This window comes from Phycodurus eques, chromosome 11 (assembly GCF_024500275.1).
Source record: "Phycodurus eques isolate BA_2022a chromosome 11, UOR_Pequ_1.1, whole genome shotgun sequence".
NCBI lineage: Eukaryota > Metazoa > Chordata > Actinopteri > Syngnathiformes > Syngnathidae > Phycodurus > Phycodurus eques.
Window position 1 is genome coordinate 28,038,452 of NC_084535.1, and position 25,754 is coordinate 28,064,205.

Sequence of the window (25,754 nt, forward strand, 5' to 3'; positions counted from 1 at the left end):
GATATTTGTTATTGGTGGCAGAGCTCGGTCCCTATCCATGCGAATAGCAGGGGAACACAAATAGGCCACTCTTGCTTCTCTGTCATGCATGATTTATTTTCACATTCACTGCGCACCATTTACAGTTTGTGCATCCCTAAATATTATGGTGTTTATAGTCGTTTATTGTCTGGAAGGAAAACTTCTCAAAAACAGACCAAAAGAAAATCTAAAATCACGTAATACCCGAAGGCAGTCTTTCTCAAACCTATAACAGTTAGTATCACTTAAAAAATACTAAGTGCATTTGTACCATCACCATGACCAACATTAAAAACCAGTAACGTGGTCGGTCCAAGTGTTCATGAGAGTAATATTATTGGAAGTCAGTGTAATATTATGCACCAAAATATAAGAACATTTTATAATGAGAATGAAGTGTACACGGGCAGTGATTCTTTTCATGTGCCATGAGAGTGAGCCTGTGTACCACTAGTGGTAGTATGACCACACTGTGAGGATCACTGCCCTAAGAGGCGTTTGGGGCTTCCAGTACGTCACGGCGTCTCAGAAGGATTTTCTGCAGTTCGTCATCTTGGGATGATAAAGAGGACTTTTTTGGTTGAGAAACGGCCTGGTCAAAATTCCCCTGAAAGATTGAAACAAAAATACAGACACTTCAATAGGAAGTTGAAACGCCAAAAGGCTGCTCTGTGATCATGGGTTGTAGTCTACATTTTCACAAAATACATTGTATACTTTAACTTTAAAATACTGTATTGACAGTTGAAAATTCACTGTTGGGCAAACTCGATTAAACTTCAGAGCGTAGGACCCATTTGACGAACTCCATTACCACGATTGCTTTAAGTTCCTTGAAGGCAGAATTTGTGGGCATCCTCTCCATCTGGTGAAAAGAAAATAAGAAAAGGGAAGCAAAAGATCAATATTATACTTATTGTATCGCATGCGACACATTCAAGTCTGAAATGCACCTCCTATTCCAACGCCATGACAAACCTCATTCTGTCCGACTGAAATTTTCAAAAATATCCACCATAATACAAGAACTACAGCACACTTGATCACTGGTCTGCTGCCCCCATACATGTCCTGTACTATTCCTACATACTTCTCTGCCACGCCAGACGTCCGCATGCAGTTCTACCTCTCTAGGTACTCTGTCATAGACGTTCTCTAGACCTACAAAGACACAATGTAGCTCCTCCATCAACATCCTCAAGACAAATACTGCATCTGTGGTACTCTTTCTCGGCATGAAACCATACTGTTGCTCGCAAATACTTACTTCTGTCCTAAGTCTAGCCTTCACTACTTTCCCATAACTTCACCAAGTACTCTCTGTCCTGTCTCTCTGATCACCTTGGGTGATCAGATCCAGTCTCCTGGAAGCTCCGGTCCAGTCTCCTGGAAGCTCCTACCCGTCCACCGAGAGCCTGTCTCAACTCTTCTCGAAAAGCTGCACAACACTCGTCCTTTCTCAGCTTCCACCACATGGTTCTCTGCTCTGCCTTTGTCTTCTGAATCTTCCTCTACACTACGGATTTATTCAAATGTAAGAAATCGCCCGGTAGAGAACAATGAGCTACAAAAACAGGATTCAACAGAGCCAGACCTCCTACCCAGGGAACGCATTAGACAGGAGAAGCCTTTCAGTCCGGCTGACAACATCCAGGTCAATAGTAATTAAAAGTCCTATTTTAGTCATCCTCAGGATTAGTTAACATCAAATTTCAAAGTGAACTCCGCGAGAACTCCAGTTTTGACTTGGTCTCGGATTGATTCCAAATCACGGAGTCGTACACAGCTGTCCTGTCTAGCCTTTGCGCAAGAACTGATGAAGCCTGCTCAGATGAGTGGCCAAATGACTTCTGAGACAATGACCTGGATGAATGAGAATATTCACAAGCATTATCGTCATCCGCACAGGGCAGCAGTATAGCTCATCTGCAAGGACTTGGGCTTTCGGGGGCAAAGGGCAAATGTTTGAGTCCCACTGCAGACACAGCTAGTTTGTTCACTGGCTTCTGTCAAGGTGCCGTTGAGCAAGGACCCTTCCCTACCCTGAGTTACCCCCAAGCTCAAGTGGTGCACGCACCACTTTGCATGTGTGTGACGCGGGTTCTCCACGTAGTGTGCAACACAACAAAACATTTCTGCTGTTTCTCCTTCATCATGAATAATAGAAACAAAAAAAAATCTGATTTAACTGCACTGTATAGTTGAGTTTTTAAATCCCGAGACATAACTTAAAAACTAACATGTCTCCTGTTACTTGGTCTCTGGCTGACAGGCCGAAGCTGAACCCCTTTCTTGATCCTGTTCATCATTTCCTCGACTGCCTGCTGCCTGAGATCCACTTCTATAAAACAAAGAAACACACACACACAAGAAAGTGTAACGAAACAGTGATTCGAAAGATTTAGATGGCAAATGCATAATTAGCAAACACTTCAAATACCAATAACCTGTTCTAAAAACACATAGGATAGGGCCCACTGTTAGAGGTTTGAGGGTTTTTTTTATTCGACAGATTTTGCTTTATAATTACTTGCTTGATAGTAAACGGTACAAATAAATGAAAATTCCAAACTTTTTCTTTAGCGCTACAAACCACCGTGTGTCAAAAAGAAACAGTGAATATATATATATATATATATTTTTTTTTTTACTTCAATAATTTGCATGGGGTACTGCAGTACTCAAATGCTATGTTCGAGTCCCACATTTCTTTTTCAAACCTTCTCCCGAGTGAAAAATTAGAACGATTTGATCATGTTCAAGCCGATCGAAGGAAGGCTACAACATACATACATAGATGTTTTTAGAATGATGCGTTTTATGACAAACAATTAGTCAAAATGAAAATATCTGCTCTCACTGTGTTGGGAAATTGAAAAAAAAAAAAAAATCAGTGGAGGGGGGGATTGGATTTGTATGATCTGGTCTTTGGGGTGTAAAATTATATTTACTTGTGTTCCTGAATAGAAAACAAATTGTTTTGGTGGCTAAACGTTTTGTTATTTTTTTTCTGTCTCACTAAAAATCAGTCACGTGGGCTTTTACTCTGAAATAAAAGAACAAGTTTGGGGTAATCAATAAGCCATTTGCAATTTTTGTACCTGTTGTCTTGTCAGAATTGTGGACCACAAGTGGAATATCACTGCTGTTTTGTCTCTTTCTGATCAATGACAGCAGGGAGCTACAGAGTGAGCACAAATCAATAGCAAAGTTTTTATAATTCCGCATTCAAAAGCTCCCGCTGAGGTTCATATTTGTTATTAGTTCCAAATAAAATAAAAAGGTATACACACCGCTGTTCAAATGTCAGGTTTTTGTGGTACAAAAAAAAAAAAAAAAGATTTGAAAACTTTTTCTACCATTAATGAGACCTATAATAATTGAAAAAAAATATATATACGTATTTTTGAGAGGAAAAGTAAAAATAACAAATAACTGCAATAACATGGTGGCACAAGTGTGCACACCCTCTTACAAGGGGCATGTGTCTTGTGTTTATAATTAATCACATTCAAACTCATGTTAAATGGGAGTCAGCATCCACCTGCCAGAACTTCGGAACCTTATTTGAGGTTAATCACTTGTAAGTGGTGGCACGTGTGTGCGGAGTCATATTTAACATGAGCTTGAATGTGACTGGTTAATTCTGAATACATCCACAGTTATATGAGGGTGGGCACACTTTTTTTTTTTGGGGGGGGGTTGTACAGACCTTTGTACACCTTATTAGACCCAAGGGGGGAAAAGTTTGGAAATGATGTATTTTAGTCTCATTTTGATGTCACAAAAACCTGACCTTTACAGACAAATGCGGTATTCTATATTTGTGGTTTACATATGTCATTGTAATTGCCGCCACTAATCACAGAAAAGGATACCTGAGTGGATTGAAGGCTGCTGAGGGTGGAAGAGGTGGCGGAGGCGGAGGTAGACATGTCGGTACTGGAGGACGTGGTGGGTCGGTAAACGTTTGCAGTTTCTTTTCAAGCTCTTCCACTGACCAATCGAATGACAAAATGATTTAGTGACGATTCATTGCTAGTTGACCTTTTGCAAACACCCATTCCAAAATGACGTATGCATTTGTTTTTGTTTTGTTTTTTTAATTAGAAAAAAGAAATTCAAAACAAAAGCAGGGCTCCACCCACGATCCGAGGAAAACAATATTCTCGAAGGAACGCCAGAACATACAACTTGCAGAGAAAGCGTGAACCCGGCGGCCGAGAAAGAAGGCAACAAACACAGTTCCAGTAAAGCTGGCTAGGTCTTCACTCATTTTGAAAGACAAAAAAACAAAACCCCAAAAGGAAAACTGTCATGCTGTACAACCAGGAGTACGTACTGTGATTAGACTCCCGGTAGTAACAACAGTTGGTTAAAATGAGTTGTTCTGGTCATACTGTAGTCCTCCTTAAGGCGTCTTGGGGTTACTGACGCCCGCACTACGTGGCAAAGCGTCGTTGCCACAAAGCAGCTTGTTTTCACGGCTGTAAATGTGTTCTCACCCGTAAACCTCAGATCCTTGACCTCCGCTTGGGCCTCGGAGCACTTGGCACTGCACTCCCGCTTCTCCTCCTCCACAAGCTCAAGTTTACACCTCGCGGCTGTCGGCGCCTTTAGCGCCTTACAGCGACTCAAATTGGCCTCCAGTTGCTTTATCTGAACACACACACACACACACGTTGTAGACACTAGATGTTCCCTATTGTATCGATCTTTAACATCACAGAGATTTAAGAGTATGATCAAGGCAAGGCAAAATGTAACCGGAGTTCAGTTTATTGGGAATAATGAGGAGAAGCGGCTCAGAAAATGGATGGATGAAAAAAATGAAACGTTCCGATGATATTTCTTGTAATTGGTAGTGGGTAGCTGCCAGCTGACATTCAGCTGTCTGCTCTCTGAACCTTTTCCGAGTTACGATTGTTGCTCAAATGAGGGACAGGTTCACCTTCTGGACGGCACCAACAGAGATCAGTGATCCCACTCGGTTTTTAAATTGCTTTACATCTGGCACGGCGGAGGCGGGAGCTGGTTCCGGGCCAAGCTTCGGCCGTTCATTGCCCGGGCGCGTTCTTGATGCGAAAAATGTTTTGCACTCATGCATGATTGCGTGTAAACTGTGTTATTCTATCTGACAACAGAATGACACACACACACACACGCAATAAAATGTCAACCAAGTCCACCTTTTTTACCTCTTGAGTACATGCTACCTCCTTGACTGAGTTATGAAATACAGGATGTCTGGTGCACTTGTGTGACCTAATCAACACACGAGTGCAGTCTCTGAATAGATGAGCGACATAAAAACTCTATTAAAACCCATCTGACTAATACGAAGCTCGACTTGTAATGCTTTTTAAACGATGTGAAGATTTTCTGATGTTCCCCACTCTTATCTGTGTATACAGTAAGTGTCATTTCTACCTCGCTCCGGTGCTCCTGCCTTAAGGTTTCCAAATCCGTGGTCAGTGATGTAACCTGGCTAAGTGCCTCCTGTAGAGCGGAGCTCTGCGTCGGGACCTGGCTCCGTCTCTTCAGCATCTTTTGCTCAACAAGCATCTAAAACAATCAGCGGCACCATTAGAAAGGCGGCGGCGGCAAGGGGGCACATACTGCACACATGATACGAATATCGCGCAATGATATCAGAGAGGTGGGCTAACATAACTCACTGCTCTGGCAAAGTTCTCCGGCCCCTCTCTCAAGCCCCGCTCCAGGTTCAAGCTGTCCTGTAAGGCTTCAAATTCCTCCACAGCAAACTGAGACACTGGACAGAAATTCCCACAACGGCCAATTTTGTTTTTTAATTAACTACTAAGATGTACTGGACATGACATGAGCAAAGAATCGACTCTTAATTAAGAAAATCAAATCAACAACTAACACGACATTGGGAGCCATAGTCACCATATTATACATTCTTACAAAAAAAAAAAAAAAAAAAAACAGTTTCTCTTTCATTTAATTCATACCCTCCCACTCTAACCTCTGTTATATTTTCTCAGCATCATCTTTTGCTGCACCGTCTCGGCCATTAAAACAGTGTAATCACGTTTTTCTTTCAGCAGCTGCAAACACACAAAAAGAACGGAAAAGAGGGGGGATTAACAGTAAACATTGTAAGGGGCAGCGCAGCCAATCAGTGGTTCGCACTTTGGCGCTAATCCGTTCAAATTCAAGAGGAGGAAAAAGAATGCGGACTCAGAAAGTGAACGCGAAGAATAACGCTACCAACAAAACAATTGGCTTCCCCACATTGACAACATTTGTTCATATACAGTATACACACGGCAACGTCGTTCGTGTAACGACTTAACGCTCCTGCTCGAGAATATCGGAACAGTTCCTTTAGTTTTGCTTTTGACGCGAACGCGTTGATATGAGACGACAGATCATCATTTCACACAATGGGCTGAAATCTGGGTCTGCCGTCGAATCGCATATATTGGCATTTCAATCGCTAAACTTCAATGCTAGAAAATTCAGACGAACAACTTCACGATGAACTTTGGAACCGGTTCCCCCACCGATTCTCAATACCCATCCCGAGTTGTAAACGCGACTGTGTTTGCAGTGATCAATAAAATCACGGTGATCCAAAAACCCATACGACGAGAGGTTTGTCTTAGTGGACTGAGCCGTAAATAGCTACTCACCCAAGTGCGCAAAGGATCTACCGGCTCGCACCGAAATCCAAACAAGACGAGGCTACAAACGGGCTTCAAAATGTCTCTTAAAGCTGAAAAAAAAAAACGCAAAGTGGATGCTGAAAACTGGCAATTCCAGACGGAATGGACCGAATCGTATTCCTATTTTGGATTTTGTCTGCCGAACGCAATAAAATGGATATAGGAGACCTTTTACCAAGTCGGAAACAGTCAATCGTTGAGTAAGTGAGTTGACACCAAAACGAAGCAGCTTGTCACTTCAGCTCTTCAAAAAAAAAAAAAAAAAAAAGTGCCTCTCGAAGACACGGCAACTCTTCGCACAGTGGAACTACTTGCTAAGGATGTTGCAGGAAAGCTTCAGGAAACCTGGGAAAAGGGGCATGTATGCATTGCTGTGGGCAAAACCAACTGATTCTACAGACATGGCCCGGCTGAAGTGTAAAGCTAAAATCAATTTCTTTTGACTTTCTATTTTAAAAGAGACTCAACCAAGTCAGTGTGGTGGTTCAGACTCAGACATTTGATTTGTATGCTGGTTCTTGTCGAGTAAGTAGTCTTGTTTCGGTTGTGCACAGGGCTCAAATACATTTGAAAGCATGCACTGAGCATGAGCGGACAAAGGAGCTGTCAGCCAACATAACCAAGGCGGGGTCGATGCAGCAAGAGAGGCAGGCTATATACTTGGCTAAAGGCCACAAACAACTACTGCAAGACTTAAGACATCCAGCTCTATGGTTTTCCGCCACTCCCCGCCGAGGTAGACGTTAACTCCAGAGTCACACGCAGACTCTAAACGGATTAACACAATAAACTATCTTCAACAAGCCATGCCGACGCGAAGTGAATCACGTCTGACTGTGACTTCAAAGCGGAGACCCAAGGACGCTGGGTTCGCCCCCGGACGCCAAGTGAATTAACTCCCCGCCAGTCGAAGGTTTGGACCCACAGAGACGCCTCCACCCTGCTGAGACCTGCTACTTGGGGAGTTGGAACAGGCAACAGCGACGGAACGACAAGACAGACAAGAGTTCATAAGACAGTCTGTGACCCGACGGGGAGTCAATATTTGAAGAACTTTACATGAACGCCACTAGTGACTGTATTGCTGCAAACGTGAATGTCTAACGTCAAATCTGTTGTTCACTGAACCAGATGGAATGTCTCACCCCACGCCACAAATATCACATGAGAATAGAAATGTTCTCCACACCACGTAACATTTGAAACGTTCATTAGAGGTATGAAAGAGGGTGAGGGTGGTGAAACGGTCTCGTTATCGTAAATCCAATAATTCATATTTTATTCCACTGGTTTTAAGCCACAAAATAATCCGAGAATGGAAATTGGACGTTTTTGGAGTCTTGGCGACCGCGCCAGCCAGGACGCCCACCTCACCCGAGGTTGCAAGGACGCATCGGACGATCCCCGGCTGCAGCTTCCTGCAATTGCGGTCTACTAAAAGTACGGATGAGTGCATATTTGGGTTTATATTAACGAGACCAGGAGTCCGCAGCTATACGCATTCACTCCACGCCCATTCTGCTCATCTCACGTCACAAATCGCTTCCTTCGCCAATGTTCATCTGTACCTTGTTTGTTTTGTGTTTGTCTGTGTTTTATCCTGTAGAAAGCCCTTTCTATGATTCAATTTTCGATCATATTCAGCACTTGCATTGATTATATGCGTGTTTGGGTTGGGAAGGAAACCGCTAGAAAGTCTAGAACTCAAAAGTTCCTAAGGTGCAGCCACCTTCCGATAAGAGACTGATTAAAAAGGTTTGTCGTCATTTCGCCTCAAGTTAAACTTGTAAAGATACGACGTGGTGCCCCTCATATCTGTCAAATATCTTGATTTATAACGCTGTCATTTAAAATGACGATAAACCGGACGTGACGCAGGCGGCGCTCTTGTAAACGACGCACAATTTTTTACAAATCCAATAAACGCTACATACGAAAATGCGAGGGTCCAATGTAATAGCACTCACTTCTTGCCTGGTCTCCTTCAGCTGTTCTCTCAGCATTGCAAGACTATCACAGACTTGATCTTTCTCCTTCAGTGTCAACTGCAATTTACTTTGCAGCTCTGAAAAAAAGAAACAATACTAAAAAAAAATTATGCTTAGTATACATATAAGGCGCAGGGCGTTACTCATCCATGCAATTGATTTTTAAGACGACAAGAGGATGGAGGGAGTGAAACATTTTAAAATTCCGTACCGCTTATGCTCACTAGGATCGCGGGTGTGCTGGACCCTATCCCAGCTGACTCGGGGCTAGAGGCGGGGGTAAACCCTGAACCGGTCGCCAGCCAATCGCAGGGCATATATCACCAAACCATGCAAACTTCTCACCGGCGAGGCCGGGTTCGAACCCGAGTCCTCAGAACTGCGAGGCAGATGTGCTAACCAGTCTTTCACTGTGCCGCCTATATGACATTATATTCGAATAAATTACATACCAAGATAAAAGACATTTGGTCAGTAGTTTAGCGTTATAGAAGAATTATGTACAGTATATTTTGGTTGTGTCTGTGTTTAAAACTAAAAACCCGGTCACACTGTACACAATAACTGTCGAGAGACATTTTATACCTGAGACTTTGTCCTGGCACGTGGTTGACAAGCAGTCCTGACTGGCAGCATTTAGCTCATCACCTTCTTCATCTTCATCCTCAAGGTTTATCTCGCCGACGGTCTCTGGGCTGAGGCGAGACATCAACATCACGCTCTTCCGTTTCAAAGAGTTGTTCCGATGGTTCAACTACCAGGGATGAGGCGTAGAAGAAGAAAAAAAAAAATGAACGTCCATCCGGTTTTCTGTACCGCTTATCCTCACCGGGGTCGCGGGTGTGCCGGTGCCGGTGCCGATCCCAGAGACAAACGACATACAAACAACCGAGCGTTCGCACTCACAGCCACGCCTACGGGCCATTCAGAGTCCCTCTGCGAGGCGGCTTGGCGGAAGCGGAAGAAAATGGATGGATGCATATGTAAAAATCCGAATGGTATGTTAAACACAAAAAGTCGAAAATCAGCATTCCCACTTGCTGCCAAAAGAATTTGAGAAATGTATCGAAATGTTAAAAAGACTGATGGGGTGTTTCACCCTCTATGAGTATTGGATGTGTGGAGGTATTTTACTGCATCATAGATAATGGTGCCTTTTAAAGCACTACAATGTGGGGCTAACAATTCTTGATGACATTATAAAACCGCGTTATAATTAAGCATTTTTGAACTGTGGCCATCCGGGACGAATGACGCAACTTGATGAACTAATTGCAGATCTTTGGGTTCGAGAAACACGACAATGAAAAACAATTATTTGGCCCGTGAATAATGAACACAAAGTATTTTCAGGTGACAAATATAAAACATTATTGACTTTGTGGATTCTGTGTACCGCAATGATAAACACGAACCGTCGTTTACATTTAATCCAAGCAAAGCACGACACAACATGTGCTACCGCGCCACTCGAACACGAAGACAAAGTCACCCATAACGGAACCCGCATTCAAATTCCTAAGGTGTGAAGTGGCAGCGAGTTTGTATTGCAGTCAGGGCAGACAAGAACTCAAATAAGGTAGCGGCATAACTGACAGAGCAGATGAGATGTTTCTTCTTTTGTTTTGCTTCTACAATCAGTCATAATTGCAGGACGCATGCAAAAAGCAATGATCAGTTGTGGAAAAGCATAAATCATCAGAGGCCCACAAAGATGAAGAAAGGCAGAATAGCTCATTTTATGCATCATGATTTTTTTTTTAATTTTTTTTTTAAAAAGGTTATTCGTATTTGCCTCGAGCATTTCGGGAAATCTCTTCAACGTATTTTCAGATGGATCCATTCAACATGAGCCAAGCATATTACTACCATTGCCATATTCAACAAGTTCAATCCCAAGGACGCCCATGCAACAAATAAGGCCATCCCTCGGAACGCAGCCTATGGGAATTACAAAATGAACGCAGTCATGTTAGCAGAGGAAAGAAAAGCGCACTGTCGAGAAAAAAAAAAAAGAGAAGATGGGAAAGAACAGCCATTTAAAACAAACAAAACAACAACAACAAACAAAAACGCGCTCTTTAACGGATGCGAAATGTCTTTGGGAATTACTCGGCAAGACATCGTGGGGCGATATCACAGAGCTTTCATCTGTGCTTCATCAAAACTTCATTTCGATGTCTGCAAAATGCCAAGAGCCTTGAGTCCGGTTGCTTTTGAAGTCAATGACTGATGATGTTTAAGAAATCCAATTCGTGGCATTTTAAATTTGGTATCCATAATCCCGTCACTGAACACACACACACAAAGGAATTCAAAATGGAGTTCAATTTGTGTATTTGGCACTGGAAATAACCTCCTTCGTAACATTTACACACACACACAGTATTTTTAACTCAACTCAAATTCATTTATGGAAATAATAATCAAGTACAAAACACAGCAATAACAACCACATTAACAATATCTAAAGACAAAATAGTAAGTAAATAAATAAGGATGCAACGATCCATCCAGTTTCTGTATCGCTTATTCTGTTCAGGGTTGCAGCGAGCCGGAGCATATTCCAGCTGACTTTGAGCGAAAGGCGGCCTTGTGCCCCGGACTGGTCGCCGGCCCGTCGCAGGGCACACACATAAACAAACAACCGTTCACACCAACGGAATAGAATTTAGAGTCTTCAATGAACCGACCGTGCGTGCTTTCGCGACGCGGGAGGAAATTGGAGCCCTCTGAGAAAATTCGCGCAGGCACCGGGAGAACATGCAAACTCCACACGAGGAGGCCGGATTTGAACCCGAGTCCTCAGAACTGCGAGGCAGATGCGCTAACAGGTTGGCTGCCGCGCTCGATGTTTTAACGTGAAGAAACAACTGCGGTTTTCTTACAGCCGTCGACGAGTCATCTCACGCGGCCCATAATGTTTCACGGAAGGCAAGATTAAAATCTCTCTTGACGCGTTGAGATGACAGCCGAAAGCTGACAAAAGTAGAGGGAAACTTCGCACGCGGTGGCAAACGGCACGACCCGATGACAAAGTAGCCGTCATACCGACACAATTCAAACATCTCTCGCTACCTGACTGTGTGTAAAGACAAGTGTGAATAAAACGAAGACCGTTTCCCTTAATGACCCGAAACAGTTGAGTGACTTAGCCTAAAATTTGCCTCAAGGGGACATAGCGAGCAGAACGTCGGGAGTCGGCTGCGATTCATTGGGCGGGGATCCGTGCACGGAGTCCCGGCGTCGTGGCATAGGGGGAGCCACAAATGGCAACTGAAGACCCCATGAAGCGGAACCACAACTCCCAGCGCAGAGGCCTCCCTCTGAGGAAACCGAAGGATACTAAAAGAATCAGAGACGTACAGAAAAAGCATATATATCCGCAGAAAACCTAAGAAAAGACCTGAGACTATTCTAATGTCCGTTAAAAGAAAATATTCGTTTGAGCTAAGTGGAAAATGGTGGGCCTGGAGTCTGCTCTTAAAAACACAAATGTTCTCTGGTCCACAGACGATGCCTCAGCGCGTGTGTGTCCTGACTTTTGGAATCACTAAAAGGTCATTGCTGGAGGCTTCATAGAGTAAAAGTAGCGCCGAGCGATAACAGGGCCCATTAAAACACTTAAAAACCAGCAAAAGAACCTTGAAATCATCCTGAAACACACGGGGAGCCAACCTCATCAGTGAAGAAGCGTGGTCACCAACTGCATTCTGCAGCGGTAGAAGTTAACGATAACCAAGTAACTCGCAATCGCACCGGATGGCCACTAACGTGAACAAAGTCGCTCAGGTGTTATATAATGGGGGAGGACGACTCAGGCCAGGGGACCGAGTGCGTCATCGGGCGCCGTTTTACCCGAGCCGGAAAAATCGGGAGAACTGAAATAGTGACATTTTTCCTTTTTTAAATGATTCGGAAACATTATGAAAGCAGCTCTTTTTTTTGCCGGTACAACTGCAAAAACTGGCCGTCCGCCTCAGCGGCGACTCTTTATCGGCTTTGGTTGTGGCGCCGCCATGAATATTCGCGCAAGTCCTCTGGGAGAGGGTCACGGACGCCTCCGTCCGCTGACATCTCCTTTTAAACAAACTTTACGCCGAGATCTCGGTGGAGCGACAACACGTTAAGTGCGCAGAAACTATGGCGTCAGTCGTAAACAAAGGCTAAATGCCGGCTCGTGCCACAATAAATTAAGTAGGCGGTTATTGTTCGATGCGAAGATTCTGATTAGGCGGTCGTTTTCGAACGCCAATTCAAGTCAGGCCCGATTCGTACATAACCCGAGAAATTACCAGCACCAGGTCTAACCTGGCTCTGCACACTTGGATTTATGCCAGTCCTGAAAATAGAGCCCATTATCGTCACAATTTAATACAACATTGTTCTCAGTCTTTACGCGTTTTCAGCAATTACCGTATTTTCCGGACTATAAGCCGCTACTTTTTCCCCGCGCTCTGAACCCTGCAGCCTATGTAACAATGGGGCTAAAATATTGATTTGTCTTTTTCTTTCGCTAACGGCTATCAGGGGCCGCAATAAGAACGACAAGAAAAGCGTATGACGCAGCTTTTAAGTTGAAAGCCATCGATCTGTCCATCCAGGAGGGAAATCGGGCCGCTGCACGTAAGCTTGGCGTTAACGAATCGATGGTGAGGCGTCGGCAGACGGCAGCGTGAAGGACTGACGCAATGCCAAAAGACAACAAAGGCTTTCAGAGGTCATAAGAGCGGATGGCCCGAACTGGAAAATGTTCTCGAGGCCCGGGTGAACACACAGAGAGCAGACGGCCGAGGTGTATCCACCGTGCAGATCCGACTGAAAGCTAAAAGAAAACGCCAGCGAAATGTCTATCGAAGGTTTTGAAGGCGGTGTTTTCGATTTAGGAGACGAAAAGGTTCGTCCATCAGGGCGCGGACGACCGTCTGTCGGCAACTCCCTCGCGACGACGAGGAAAAAGTTGCAAACTTCCACAAATCCGTTGCGATCAAAATAGCCGAGGATTCCGTCGGACCGGACGACATCAGCAATACGGATGAAGCGCCTTTGACCTTCGACCTGCCTCGAACCCGAACCGTTCACGAGATCCATGATGGTGAAAACAACTGGCCACGCGAGAACGCATCGCTTCCGGACAAAAGCTTCCACCAGTGGTGATTTTTAAGCGGACGACTGGCGCCAAAAGAAAAACTCCCAAAAGGCATAGTCGTTAAAGTTAACAAAAAAGGGCGGACGATCGAAAGCTCAATGACCGAACGGATGACGGAGTGTTACGGTCGGCGTCCGGGAGGATTTCTTTCACCGGAGAAAAAGCATTGCTTGTTTTGCACAGTACGAGGGCCCGTATAACAGATTCTGTGAAAACAGCCATCGACAGATCAAACTCAATTCCAGCTGTGATTCCCGGAGGCACGGCAAAGTGTTTGCGGCCGCCGGACATCAGCGTGAATCGTGCTTTAAAAGCGGCACTCCGAGGCGAGCGGGAAGCTCGGATAACCGGCGGCGAGAAATCTTTCACAAAAATGCGCCGCATGCGAAGATCATCCTTTTCTGAGGTCCGCCGGAGGATCTTAAAAGCGCGGAGCGGCGCGACAGAATCAACGAACACCGAGGGATTTCGAAAAGGCCGGACTGCTACGTGAGGAGAACGGCGCAGCTTAAGCGGTAACTGTCTCGAGATGAAAATGGCATTGACGGCGACAGACGCACTCAAACGATGTGTGACGCAGACGTTCTGAGGCTCTTCGACTTCGGTGGTTTCAGCGAACAGGAGGAGGAGGAATAAAAAAGTGACTTTATGTTTGAGCCGTTTTACTGCCGTGTTACAGGCACCGTTTGGAAACCATGAAGGTATGTAAATAAACATTGACAAAATCTTTGTGTGTAAATATCTACCGGTAATTTCACATCGGATATATCCGCGGCATATCGTCCGGTGCGCCCGATATATGTTTAAAAAAAAAAAAAAAATAAATAATAATCATCATAGTAATACAATGCAAAAAAAAACTTTTTTTCCCCCTACACAAAGCGGGCGCGGCTTACAATCCGATGCGCTCTATCGTCCGGAAAATACGGTATCTTAAAACATGTAGAATGGATTGAAAAGCAAATCTCTGAACTCCCCTAACAGGTTCTTTAACTTAACGTCCCATTACAAAAGGTGTATATATAGGACGACAACCAAACAATGCAAATCAATGGGGTGGATTTAGGAACGCAAGAAGAAAGGCCTAACTGCCAATATTCACAATCAATTTGACCTCAGCCTACAACTTCCCAAAATTGGGTTGAACCTGGTGGACCTTTGTCTGGGAAATGATTATAGTGATACGTTCAACCACAAAAGGCAGCAAAACACGACGTCCCAGGCTCCATCGCTCTCAAATAGTTTCGCAAGGACTCCAAAATTGTGCTCTGAAGCAAAAGAATCGAATGCAATTTTAGACACCGTCGACACGAGGACAGAAGAAGAACTGCGAGGGCGCAAAGCGCTTTTGGCGGTTGTCAACTTACTCTGATTGGACTGTTGTCCTGGATTCGGTGCCGTCGTATTCACGTGATGCATATTTAGACCGAGAGATAATTGCTTCCCACCGTTAATCATTCTCAAAACCAAACAAAAAAAAACAGGCGCTATATATATATATATATATATAAAAGTGCGCACCTTGGAGGCCAGGGCTTCAGCGCTTTCTCGACACATTCTCTCCGTCTCCAGTTTCTCCTGAATGGCAGCGACCTCTTCGATGACCCTCACAGACACTAAGGACGAAGGGAAAGAAAGACAAGCAAATTCATCAACCGCCGAGCGGGCACCAAGATGCCGGATCGACCGTAGCGGGCGTCGGTTTAAATCAGGACGCCGGCATATTTTGGAAAACAATAATTAAGGAGGACCTTTCAAAATATGACTCATACAATTTTTACGCTTTATAATAAAACTATTACAGTTGAAAGGAACATCAAGCGGACGGCAACTTGTTTCAAATGCTTTGACCCTCCATTCATTTCCCCCAAAACGGTTCGCCACAAAGGCGCCACGCTTTGCTGAGACCACTTTACTGAAGACGCCATTTCAAATAGAGGATGAGATTTTGTTTGCGACGACGACATTGTAGATTTTTCATCTGAATATATCGAGCCCGTGCTCATGTATTCAGCGAGTCTCCGGCCAAAACACATATTATGTTTGACTTCCACATTCATGGAGGCTGCCTCACTGTGCCAAGCAGCTGCATATTAGGAGCTATTACGTGATTTCAGAGCTCTTAGAAAATTGCTCCTATTCACAACAAAACGGCTGGAGGTGGGGTGGAAGGGGCGGCGAGGGATAGCTGGAGGATGGGACAAAAAGCTCCTAACACACAATCGCGCCTTTTCAATTGGCGATGGCAAGGTTGATGACAACATGACCATTGTGTTATAATGATGACACCACAAAGGCATCTGCCCCCTTCATCAAGGTTTCACAGTGGCTGCAGATACAATTTAATTCGCTGCTCTGTCGGCGGCGCTGATACCATTATGTAGCACGTCGGCATAGGGGTAATCACTGTCTTTCCTGAGGGGAGGATGAATAAAGACGGACACAAAAAGAGAGAAGAACACAGATGGAGTGACGATGATAATGGGGATGCCAAAACTCACAATTAAGACTGCCATATTCCATGCGTCTGTCAGGGGCCCCCGTTGACTTTCATCACTTCGACTCTGCTGTTTGTTTACCATGGCTACCAGTCATCATCATTAACATGTCATTAAGTTCAAGGCGCCCGTTGGAAGATTCGCCAGAGCGGCCGGGGCATCGTAGAGACAAGGGAGATGGCGACCAAGGCGAGACAGAGAATGAAATCTGGCAGCTAAGTGCAATTGAATAGCTGATGTGAAGGGCGCAGGGAGTACATGGGTATCGCCTCATCCCGGTGTTCATCAAGGTCTTAATTAGGTGTCACTAGGGGATTGCCTGCAGTCAAGGAACTAAGGCTTAATTTCTCCTGTGCTGAGCCACAATGTTTAATGAGTTAAGTGGGAGAGCAATTCGTGAGGGGCGGTCTACAGTAGGTGTTATTGTGAAATCACGATACGCTTTTCAATTTGTCATTTCAGCAGATTTTGTAGCCTCTCGTTAGTAGTTGTCAAACTACTTTGCTGGCTATGTTTGACACCAACAATTCCAAATGTGTAATTATGAGTGAGGTTTGGGATAATTGCTTTGGTCTTCGATGCAACCGGTTTTCACTCCTTCATGGCATCGGACTTTTCTTTTGGGCAACTGCACCGACTGTTAGTGCACTACGCGATGCACATGGCATTGACATGCTGTATGGAACCAGGAAAAAAGGCCCACACAGCAAGCTGTCATTAGGGCCTCAAGTATTTTTGAGGCTACTACTCTTTCCGTCACCTCTGTCAACAACTTACTGCTATAAATGCCTACAAGACTATATAAAAAATGTATAATGTATTATCCTGTAAAATGTATTCAAACCCCGCAAACCTTTTCACATTTTGTAGCCTTACAATCAACAAACTTGAACGTGGTTTGTTGAGATTTTATGCGATAGACCAACACAAAGTAGTCCATAATCGTGAAGTGGAACAAATCGACAATGGACGGTTTTGTTCTTAGGAGCGTAGCATGATTACTGCTGCAGCAATAGTACAATTTGTAGGTATACAAATGTAATCATTGGATAGACAGGGATAGAAGTACTGTGATTTCCCGTGTATAATACGCACCCCCAAAGTTGACCTCAGAATTCTGGAAAACCCTTCTACCCATGTATAACGCATTTTCACAATGCATGATTTTGCTTCTACCCATATGATCATATGAAGTATTATCTGTATTTTGTTAGTTTTTTCTTCAAAGAGTTAAGCACTTTATTTGAACACGTAATATTTTCTTTTTATTTCCTTACTCTTATTTTGAAATTCACAGCCCTGCTTTTATTTAGTAAATGAGAAAACACAGTTGTGCTCATATGTTTGATGACCCAGGCAGAATTTGTAAGATGGGTACAATTCTTTGAAGAAAACATGAAGGGCCAGACAAAACAGATTTAATGTTATTTTAATGGGATTCAAATTCAACTGTCAAGCATTTCAGAAAAGCATTATCACGAAACAAAAACAAAAACATAACCATAATGTGCACCTCGGGACGTTGAGACAATGACACTGTATGTCATCTGCATAGCTATTATAGTCAAAAATTAAATGACCAGGTCTAAGATGTGACCTTGAGTGTGGGTTGGACTCTTAATTTGTTAAGAGAGGTCAAATGTGTCCAGTATAGCAGAGAGTTCTTTAGATTTGTTTTCCATGTTATTGTCAACATGAATGTTAAAGTCTTCCATGACAAAACCGTTGTAGTCAGTAAAAATAACTGACAGCAGTTCTAAAAAAGAAGATCCTATAAATAAATGATTAAAACAATAACCTTTGGGTCACCTTTAACTAAAAAAAACGAGATATTCAAAAGGAGCTCAAATCAGCCAGTATCATTTCTTTACACTGAAATAACGACGTAAAAGATAACAGCAATACCACCGCCTTTTGTCCCAATTGGCCAATTGGTCATAAAATTAAAATTTGCTGGTGTTGTTAAAATGGTATTACAGCTACTTTCTGGTCACCACGTTCACAAAGTCGAGATCGTCGGTTGCAATGATGTCATTACTCAAACCTTGATTTATTACCCAGTGACCTGATATTGAAAAGAGCTCGTCTCGCAGAGATAACTGGAGACAAAGGTTTGATAAATTCACGTTATCCTCACTACGTTTGTAGTTTTACTTTTTTTTGTGCCATTTTTCTTTGACCAACTTTCTGTCCCTTGTAATTACGGGGATGAAACATGTCTGACCTCCGTAGGGGTCTGACTTCTTCTGGAAAAGACCCCGCAGATATCAGTCAGATTTCCAGATAAGATTCTTCAGCGGTGGAGGAGGGGCCCTTTGCATCTCAGTGGACGTTGGTTTCAGGCGAGGGGTTGATGGGAGGATAATCTCGGCGTGGCGCGCGCTGGATTCCGACACTGACAATAGTCTTCATCCTGTCCGTCACACCTAACAGGGCGCTTAGGCTAGTCGAGAGTGAGTTTTGCGTTGGGCTTTGCTCCAATGGAGCAGGGAGGGGGTGTGGGAGATTCCAAGTGCTGCCTCATCTCATTCCTCATTCGTTCCGCCGATTGTTTGGGCGATGCTGGTGACTCCATCTACGCCTCGTCTCTTGTTCCTCCGATTGTTTGGGAACAACTCCAGACTCCTGCGCTTGTTCTCCTTCAGCAGTGCCAACAAGGCCAACGGTTTCCTTTCGGGCTGCTGAATGACTTACACAGTAAAAAATGTTGGCAGCCAATGACTTAACCCCTTGTCTATTTAGACAGAAACCGGCAGCCTGGTAAAGATGTCTGCGCATTTAAAAAAACAGAGAAATAGTCAATGAAACTCTCGGATAGCGCAGTACACACTTCTTTGAGCCACTTATTTAAGTGACTGAGCCTACTGAAATGTTCATCTCCAAATCGTACCGTTGGGAGAGGTCCACTTATGAAAACCTCAGCATCCAAACATTGCGCTTTCGTTCGGAGATCAATGAAATCTCGCTTCAGTACCTTTGATTGCTGCTTGACAACATCCAGGTCCCCCGTGTGTATAATGACAGATTTCACAGTTGAGTGGTCATTAGTGATCACCAGGATTATTTAAGAGCTATAAGGCACCATGTCATTGGTAAAGCACAGTACTTTGGTGCTCTTCTCACTGCCAAAACGTTTCACAACTTTGACAGCTCAATCACCAACTATTAACGTTTGGGGTGCGATTTCTTTCTTGGATGATTTCGTTTCCTACCTTTCAGGGGTGGTGGGGGGTGAGCATCCTTGGCCAGGGTCTTGTAAAAGTGGCTCAAATCTATTTGTAAGTCTGATGTCAATGTTTTGCATTGCCTCGCGTCCTCTTTTCTTGTAGCAACCGTCCACGGCCGCTCTCGGGGTTGAAGAAGCGCGCAACGCGGGCCAGCCGGAGTCCTCGGTAATCTGCTGGTGTCGTGTCCTCCTTTTTAGATGTCGCCCGGTATCTTTGGGCTTTGCTCCCAGTAAATTCCAGGGAGAACTGCTGAATCAGCCATTATCGTTTCCGCAGTCCACATCCGTCCTCTTTGTCGAGCGACGTGGCTGTCTGTTAGCACGCTTCTGCTCACCATTTTGAGACATCGGTAGACTGTCCATTTACACCCGCATACACTTCAAGACGGTGGCTTTCCGTTTCCAGGACCGCCATTCTTCTGTAGCGGTTTGTGACAGTCTTCAGTGGAAAAGGGAGGCATCTTGTTGTTGGTCTCGTTGCTAATTAGCAGGGCATGCTCACGTAATCGTAAGGGTTTATCAAAAAAAATATTGGAACATGGCAACAACTGACTATCGACACGAAAATTGCAGATACGATTCTTCAGCGGTGGAAGAGGGGCCCTTCGCATCTCAGTGGACGTTGGTTTCAGGCGAGGGGGGGATGGGAGGATGATTTGTGCCATATTTCTTTGACCAACCTTTGGAAGAGGATGACACAGTACCATTGCTCAAGCACAGGTACGCATCATAGTTGTGACTGATATTCCATACAATTGGGGTAAGTGCACCAACTGGCCTAGTGGGAGTGTGCCCTAAAGGTCTTTCCCGAAGCTGCTTGTTTTGTTTGTGAGTTTTATGTTCCCTTACTTACTGGGCAGTAAAGCAATACTTGAATTAAAATAAAAGTGACATGCACTGTTGAGGTGGCAGCAGCTGTCTGTGAAGGCATGACCCTTCGAACACAATTGAAATGAAACTGTTTGGAGCGAGGTCAGATTACTTTTGCAGAAATATCTGCGATAAAACGTGGTTAAAATACATATACTCTTAATTAGGGATTTGAGAAGACTGAATATACTTTAAGAATGCATTCTGTGGATATATATTGGAGGAAAAAAAAAAAAAAAAAAAAAACTTACCTTGTTGAAACTCATCGAGCTTCTTAATTGCCTCATCTCGTTCCTCTTCCAGTATCTTACACTAGGGGAGGCAGACAAACAGTTTGAATGTATGTTTGTTGCTTCGACACTAAAAAAAAAAACTTGATTGGATAGTATGTGCGGTTGTGTTTTTTTGCTCGTGTCTTCAAATAGCCAGTAATTATCCATCCGTTCTCTGTACTGCCTATCTTCACTAGGGTCGCGGGTGTGCTGGAGTCGATCCCAGCTGGCTTTGGGCGAGAGGCGGGATACACCGTGAACTGGTCGCCATCCGATCAACAATAATTATGACGAGGAGTATTATACTGATATGTTCTAAGAGTACAGCGAACGTCGACGTATATTCGATTGACAGGTCAAGGTGCGAAAATTTACTTCTTATGGGTTTGGCAAAAGGAATATTCCACCCGTGAATCTGAATGCGATTCCAATCGGATTTGGCCCGTTTATTCCGACTGAGGTGTTTATATGGAGCGTTTTCATTCGGTTTGGGTTTCTAATCTGATTATAATCGGTTTACAAGGCTCCATATAAACCAGGCTAGTCTTGCAGCTCTTTATTCTTTATTTCAGACCGAGGGGGATCCACATCACAGAGTAAAGAAAATGTAAATTTAATAGAGCAAACACGCAAGCTCCACACAGACGGGGCCGGCCGGGATTTGAACCCCGGTCCTCAGAAATGCGATGCGCATGCGCTAACCGGTCGGCCGCCGTGCGCTAGCTTACTTGAATTCAATTACTTTATTTTGCAATTAAATGACTTTCATAAATACCGTCAATGACATGCTTACTCTAACTTCGACACTGGCCCAACCGGCCATACGGATGGGTGCTGTCCAGAGTTTGAGTCCGTTTGACACTTCTCTTTCTCCCCCCCCACTGCGTCTAATAAATAGTTAAATATATCGTCTTTTAAAAAAAAATAAAATAAATGATCGTGACGGGCCTATCTCCGACGACAAGTTGTCGTGTCTTTAGTCCGCAGCGGTATTCGGATTGTGACCTTTTGGTTCCAAAGAGCAAGTCCTTATGAGCGAGCCAAGTAACTCCTTCGAGCCATATTACACCTCTATTGGGTCATAAGGAAATAGACACCCACCACTAAAGTGTCAGCGACAGCTTTCTGTGAATGACCCTGAATTTGTATTTTGGGCTCAATTCCCAGTTCCGTGAGCATGACTTATCGGTCCCAGAAAACAAAGCAACAGCGACATTTCTGTGACAGCGACCGAGGGGCTAGATTTCATTTGAAATCATACGCCAACACATCAGCATGACCAGATTACAGAGTTATTGTTGTCATTGCTATTCTACAAATCACAATGCATCTGTGAAAAAAATAAAATATATATCTCGTTGACTGCATCGCTCTGCATTTACCTGGACAGATGCAGTTTGCAATAGTGTTGCTCTTCACTTTCTGTTCCTGGCGTAATTGTTATAAAATAACATCATCTTCACCTTGCATGGTTGTGCGTACCCTCAGCACATCATGTCAATATTCTCAACACATACTAGTCCTTTGAACAACCAGACATTGCATTTTGTTCCACCGTCATAACATGTCTGTTAATATGGTCTCTTCATGAAACGCAAACAAGGCAATGTAAACTATTACGACGATCTGCTTCTACTGACACAACGGCGTAACGAGGCCTATTCGGACATACAATGTAATACCGTAACGGACATTTACCTCCTGAGTTGCTGCTTCATGCCTCCTTTGCAGGCCTTCATATTCCTGTATAGCTGGGGGAAGCAAAGGATGCCAGTCATCCATTGTCAAAGCAAAATCCACACAAAACAAGTCCAAACCGCCACCTTCCTTTTCATATATTTAACACACGGGAACTTCGCGAACATGTGATAACTTCTCACACTCTGACTAATTCATCTTGTGTCACCTGACTGCAGCAGTGTAATGTTAAAAAAAAAAATACCAGGCAAGAAATCAATTTCCTCATAGCGACATAAATACATTTTTGTTTCTGAAGTGTATGGGGGGGGGGGAAATGTCCTATGCATACGATCAAATCAAATATTAAAGCAGAACCACAAAACTTCTGCTTTAATAGATGCCATGCCCCAAGTTATTGATGTGGGGCATACTACGAACTGTAGATTGTATACATTGACATACACAATCCTTACTAATATTAAAACACATTAGTACAGGAGTACCAGGCAATTATTCGGGTAATCGTGCGTTAGTGTTCCAATCAACGATGTTCACAAATGACCAATTTCATCTTTGACATTCAAAGGTCATCCATCTCAGGACCGACACGGTTCAGACCTCCACCCGCCGGCCACACAATTAGGTACGCCTACTGAACAGAAGGACAAGAAAATACGTTTTGACAGTGTCAGACGGGTATTTATGTCATGTGATAAACCTCACACAGGCGGCTCTCCTTTGCAGGGGTGTAAAACCAAGACATTCGTGTTACACGTCTCACGTAGACTTACCTTTGTTTGTCAATTCATCAATTACGTTCTTTTTTCCAAACTCCTCGGAAGCCATGACGTCTTTTTTTTTTTTTTTTTAAACTTGTGACAGGAAGTGGACGTCGTGACCCACCTGTACAAGTTCAATCAGCAGGTCAAAGTTCACGCTCTCACACGCCCAAGCGACAACTCAAATAAAATTATATATAGCGCTAATGATAAGCAATAATTCACCATGCCAAATACAGTTCATGACACAACTAATCAACATTTGCTTTCAAGAAATGGCCTCAAAAAAGTATTTTCGTACGTTTACTGAATCTACACGATACAGTAAGGCTACATTTCACTTTTGGAGTTAATAAATGAATCGCCGTTTCCGATTTAGTGAGATGCCGACGTCCCACAAGGTCATTTCACATTTGCTAGCGTGAAGACGTATGCATGTAAATTATTTTGTTTTGTTAACCGGACAGAGGATATACACCACGCAGTCAAATATTTTCCCTGAGGGATTAAAATGGGGTGACGGTATGAAGCAATGGGAAAGCTGGCCCAAACGTGCTGAGCGGAGTTCCACAGACCCAGTACAAATAAACTGGACTCATCTTCTTTTTTTTTTTTTATTTCTGTTCACAAACTCAAGAAACTATGATTGAACCGCAAGCTGACGAAACGGGAATGTTCAATATACTCATACTTGTAACACAAGGCAAACAACAAAGCACAAATCATGTAAACCTCCACGATATAGTTCGTATGTGGGACCAAAAATGTTAAGTACAGCAAGACTACCACCCGCCTTACGTGAACATGATTCAGACTGAGGGCTCTGAGTGTTCGTTCGAGTGCTGAACGCAAGGATACCATTTCAGCTTATATCACGTATGGAACTTTCTTCACTTAAGAAATGGTTTTGTTGTGATGTTGGCTACAACACAGAAGTTTTTATATTTAAAAATAATAATAATAATAATTATGGAGGGGGATCCAGCAGTAACATGTAATAAGGGCCTGACTTCAAAGTTTACAGATATGATCAGATTTCTTTGCAATACGGCGCAATATAACCACAGATACTTTGTACACACACAACACATACTTTGGACAGCGCTACACTACAGTACACCGATATCAAATTCCAACTGCGATCTCATGGTGCAACAGAAGAGTATTTTAGGTACATGGACATCATGGGAGGTGACCTTGGGGAAAGGAAGTAAGCTTTGGGATCAGGGACGCTCAACAACATTCATCTCCATGCCACAAGATAGAGCACTGAGACTGCTGGCATGATACAGGGAGGAGGATGGTTTTAAAATGAGATGACAAAGAACCACCAAATTCCTATTGGTGCCTCAGTGGCGAGCGGCGGACTCCCTGGGATAAAACTCGGCCAATGTGCTCTGAGGAATCCTCTTGAGCATCTCCTTGGGGAAGATTCGGAGCAGCTGCCAGCCGATGTCCAAGGTTTCGTACACCGTCCTATTGTCGTATGGGCCTGAGGGAGACAGAGGTAAACACAATAGAGCCACACATAAAAACTGTACAGCAGTTGTTCATCTGGGCCCCAAAAAAAAACACGGGGGGGGGGGTTGCAGGCAGTTGGTGTGATGGTGCTTCGAAATGTATTCATTATTATGGCCTCCCAAGATTTAAACAGTGACAGATTCATTTAAAAAGAAAATAAATATATATTTTTTTCATATCCAGTTCAAGTGTTGGACTCTAAAACTCGAGGGAAAAATATGCCGTTAAAGTTGTATAAAACTGAAAAAGGTTACTGAAACTGTTTACATCAGCATATTCACCCAAGACCTCATCTGCGCAACTATTAACACTGGTGTGTGTTGGCTTTTTTTTTTTTTTTTTGCACACCTAACTCAAAAAGATGGAAGGCTGTTATGACGACATAATGCGAGACAAAAATATATCTGGCAGAACAGCAGAGTACTTCATGAGACTGTGTGTACTTTGCATTTTCAGGGGTTTTTGTGGGGGGGTCCGACAGGAAATATTTCACTGAGGGACCAGCTTCAACAAAGAATAGCCACGCTATACAAACACCAATTCCAATGAAGTTGGGAAGTTGTGTAAAATGTAAATAAAAAACGAACACATACAATGATTTTCAAATCATTTTCGACCTACATTAAATACACTAGACAAAGACAAGATCTTTAATTTTCACTCAATTCGAATTTGATGCCTTCCTGCAACACGTTCCTAAAAAGCAGGAGCATGTTTCCCACTGTGTTACATCACCTTTCCTTTTCACCACACTCAATGAGCATTTGGGAACTGAAAACTAACTGTTGAAGCTTTGTAGGCCGAATTCTTTCCCATTCTTGCTTGATGTACAACTTCAGTTGCGCAACAGTCTGGGGTCTCCGTCGTCGTATTTTGTGCTTCATAACGCGCCACCCATTTTAAATGAGACACAGTCGAGTACTCGCACTCTTATTACTCGCCACACTGATGTAACACATGCAGAATGTGACTTGGTATCATCTTGCTGAAATAAGCAGCGACATCCCTGAAAAAGACGTTGCTTGGATGGCAGCATATGTTCTTCCAAAACCTGT

General features: G+C 43.6%; 2 protein-coding genes across 12 annotated transcripts in view; both read right to left on the reverse strand.

Moving 5' to 3' along the window:
* On the reverse strand, positions 1-22,672 carry shtn1 (shootin 1). Of its 11 annotated transcripts, none has more exons than XM_061689398.1 (14): positions 22,418-22,667; positions 20,699-20,759; positions 15,375-15,469; positions 9,290-9,458; positions 8,684-8,781; positions 6,014-6,095; positions 5,700-5,794; positions 5,452-5,586; positions 4,527-4,680; positions 3,900-4,017; positions 3,123-3,202; positions 2,262-2,362; positions 839-886; positions 1-628 (listed from the first exon to the last, which is right to left on the reverse strand). In XM_061689398.1, exons 1-14 carry the CDS (start codon positions 22,499-22,501, stop codon positions 509-511), a joined length of 1,440 nt encoding a protein of 479 aa, XP_061545382.1. In that variant the 5' UTR covers positions 22,502-22,667; the 3' UTR covers positions 1-508. The 11 variants fall into 11 exon arrangements, 9 of the variants coding, with proteins under 9 accessions (XP_061545382.1, XP_061545381.1, XP_061545384.1 ...); XM_061689397.1 differs by having other exon boundaries at positions 836-886; positions 22,418-22,665; XM_061689402.1 differs by having other exon boundaries at positions 539-628; positions 836-886; positions 2,276-2,362; positions 22,418-22,670.
* A 1,103-nt stretch (positions 22,673-23,775) lies between these two features.
* Positions 23,776-25,754, reverse strand: part of atp6v1ba (ATPase, H+ transporting, lysosomal, V1 subunit B, member a) — a 43,137-nt gene continuing 41,158 nt past the window's right edge. The window contains exon 14 of the mRNA XM_061689396.1: positions 23,776-24,670. Within this exon, the coding sequence (XP_061545380.1) occupies positions 24,528-24,670 (143 nt within the window). The 3' untranslated portion in view covers positions 23,776-24,527. The remainder of the gene's footprint in view (positions 24,671-25,754) is intronic.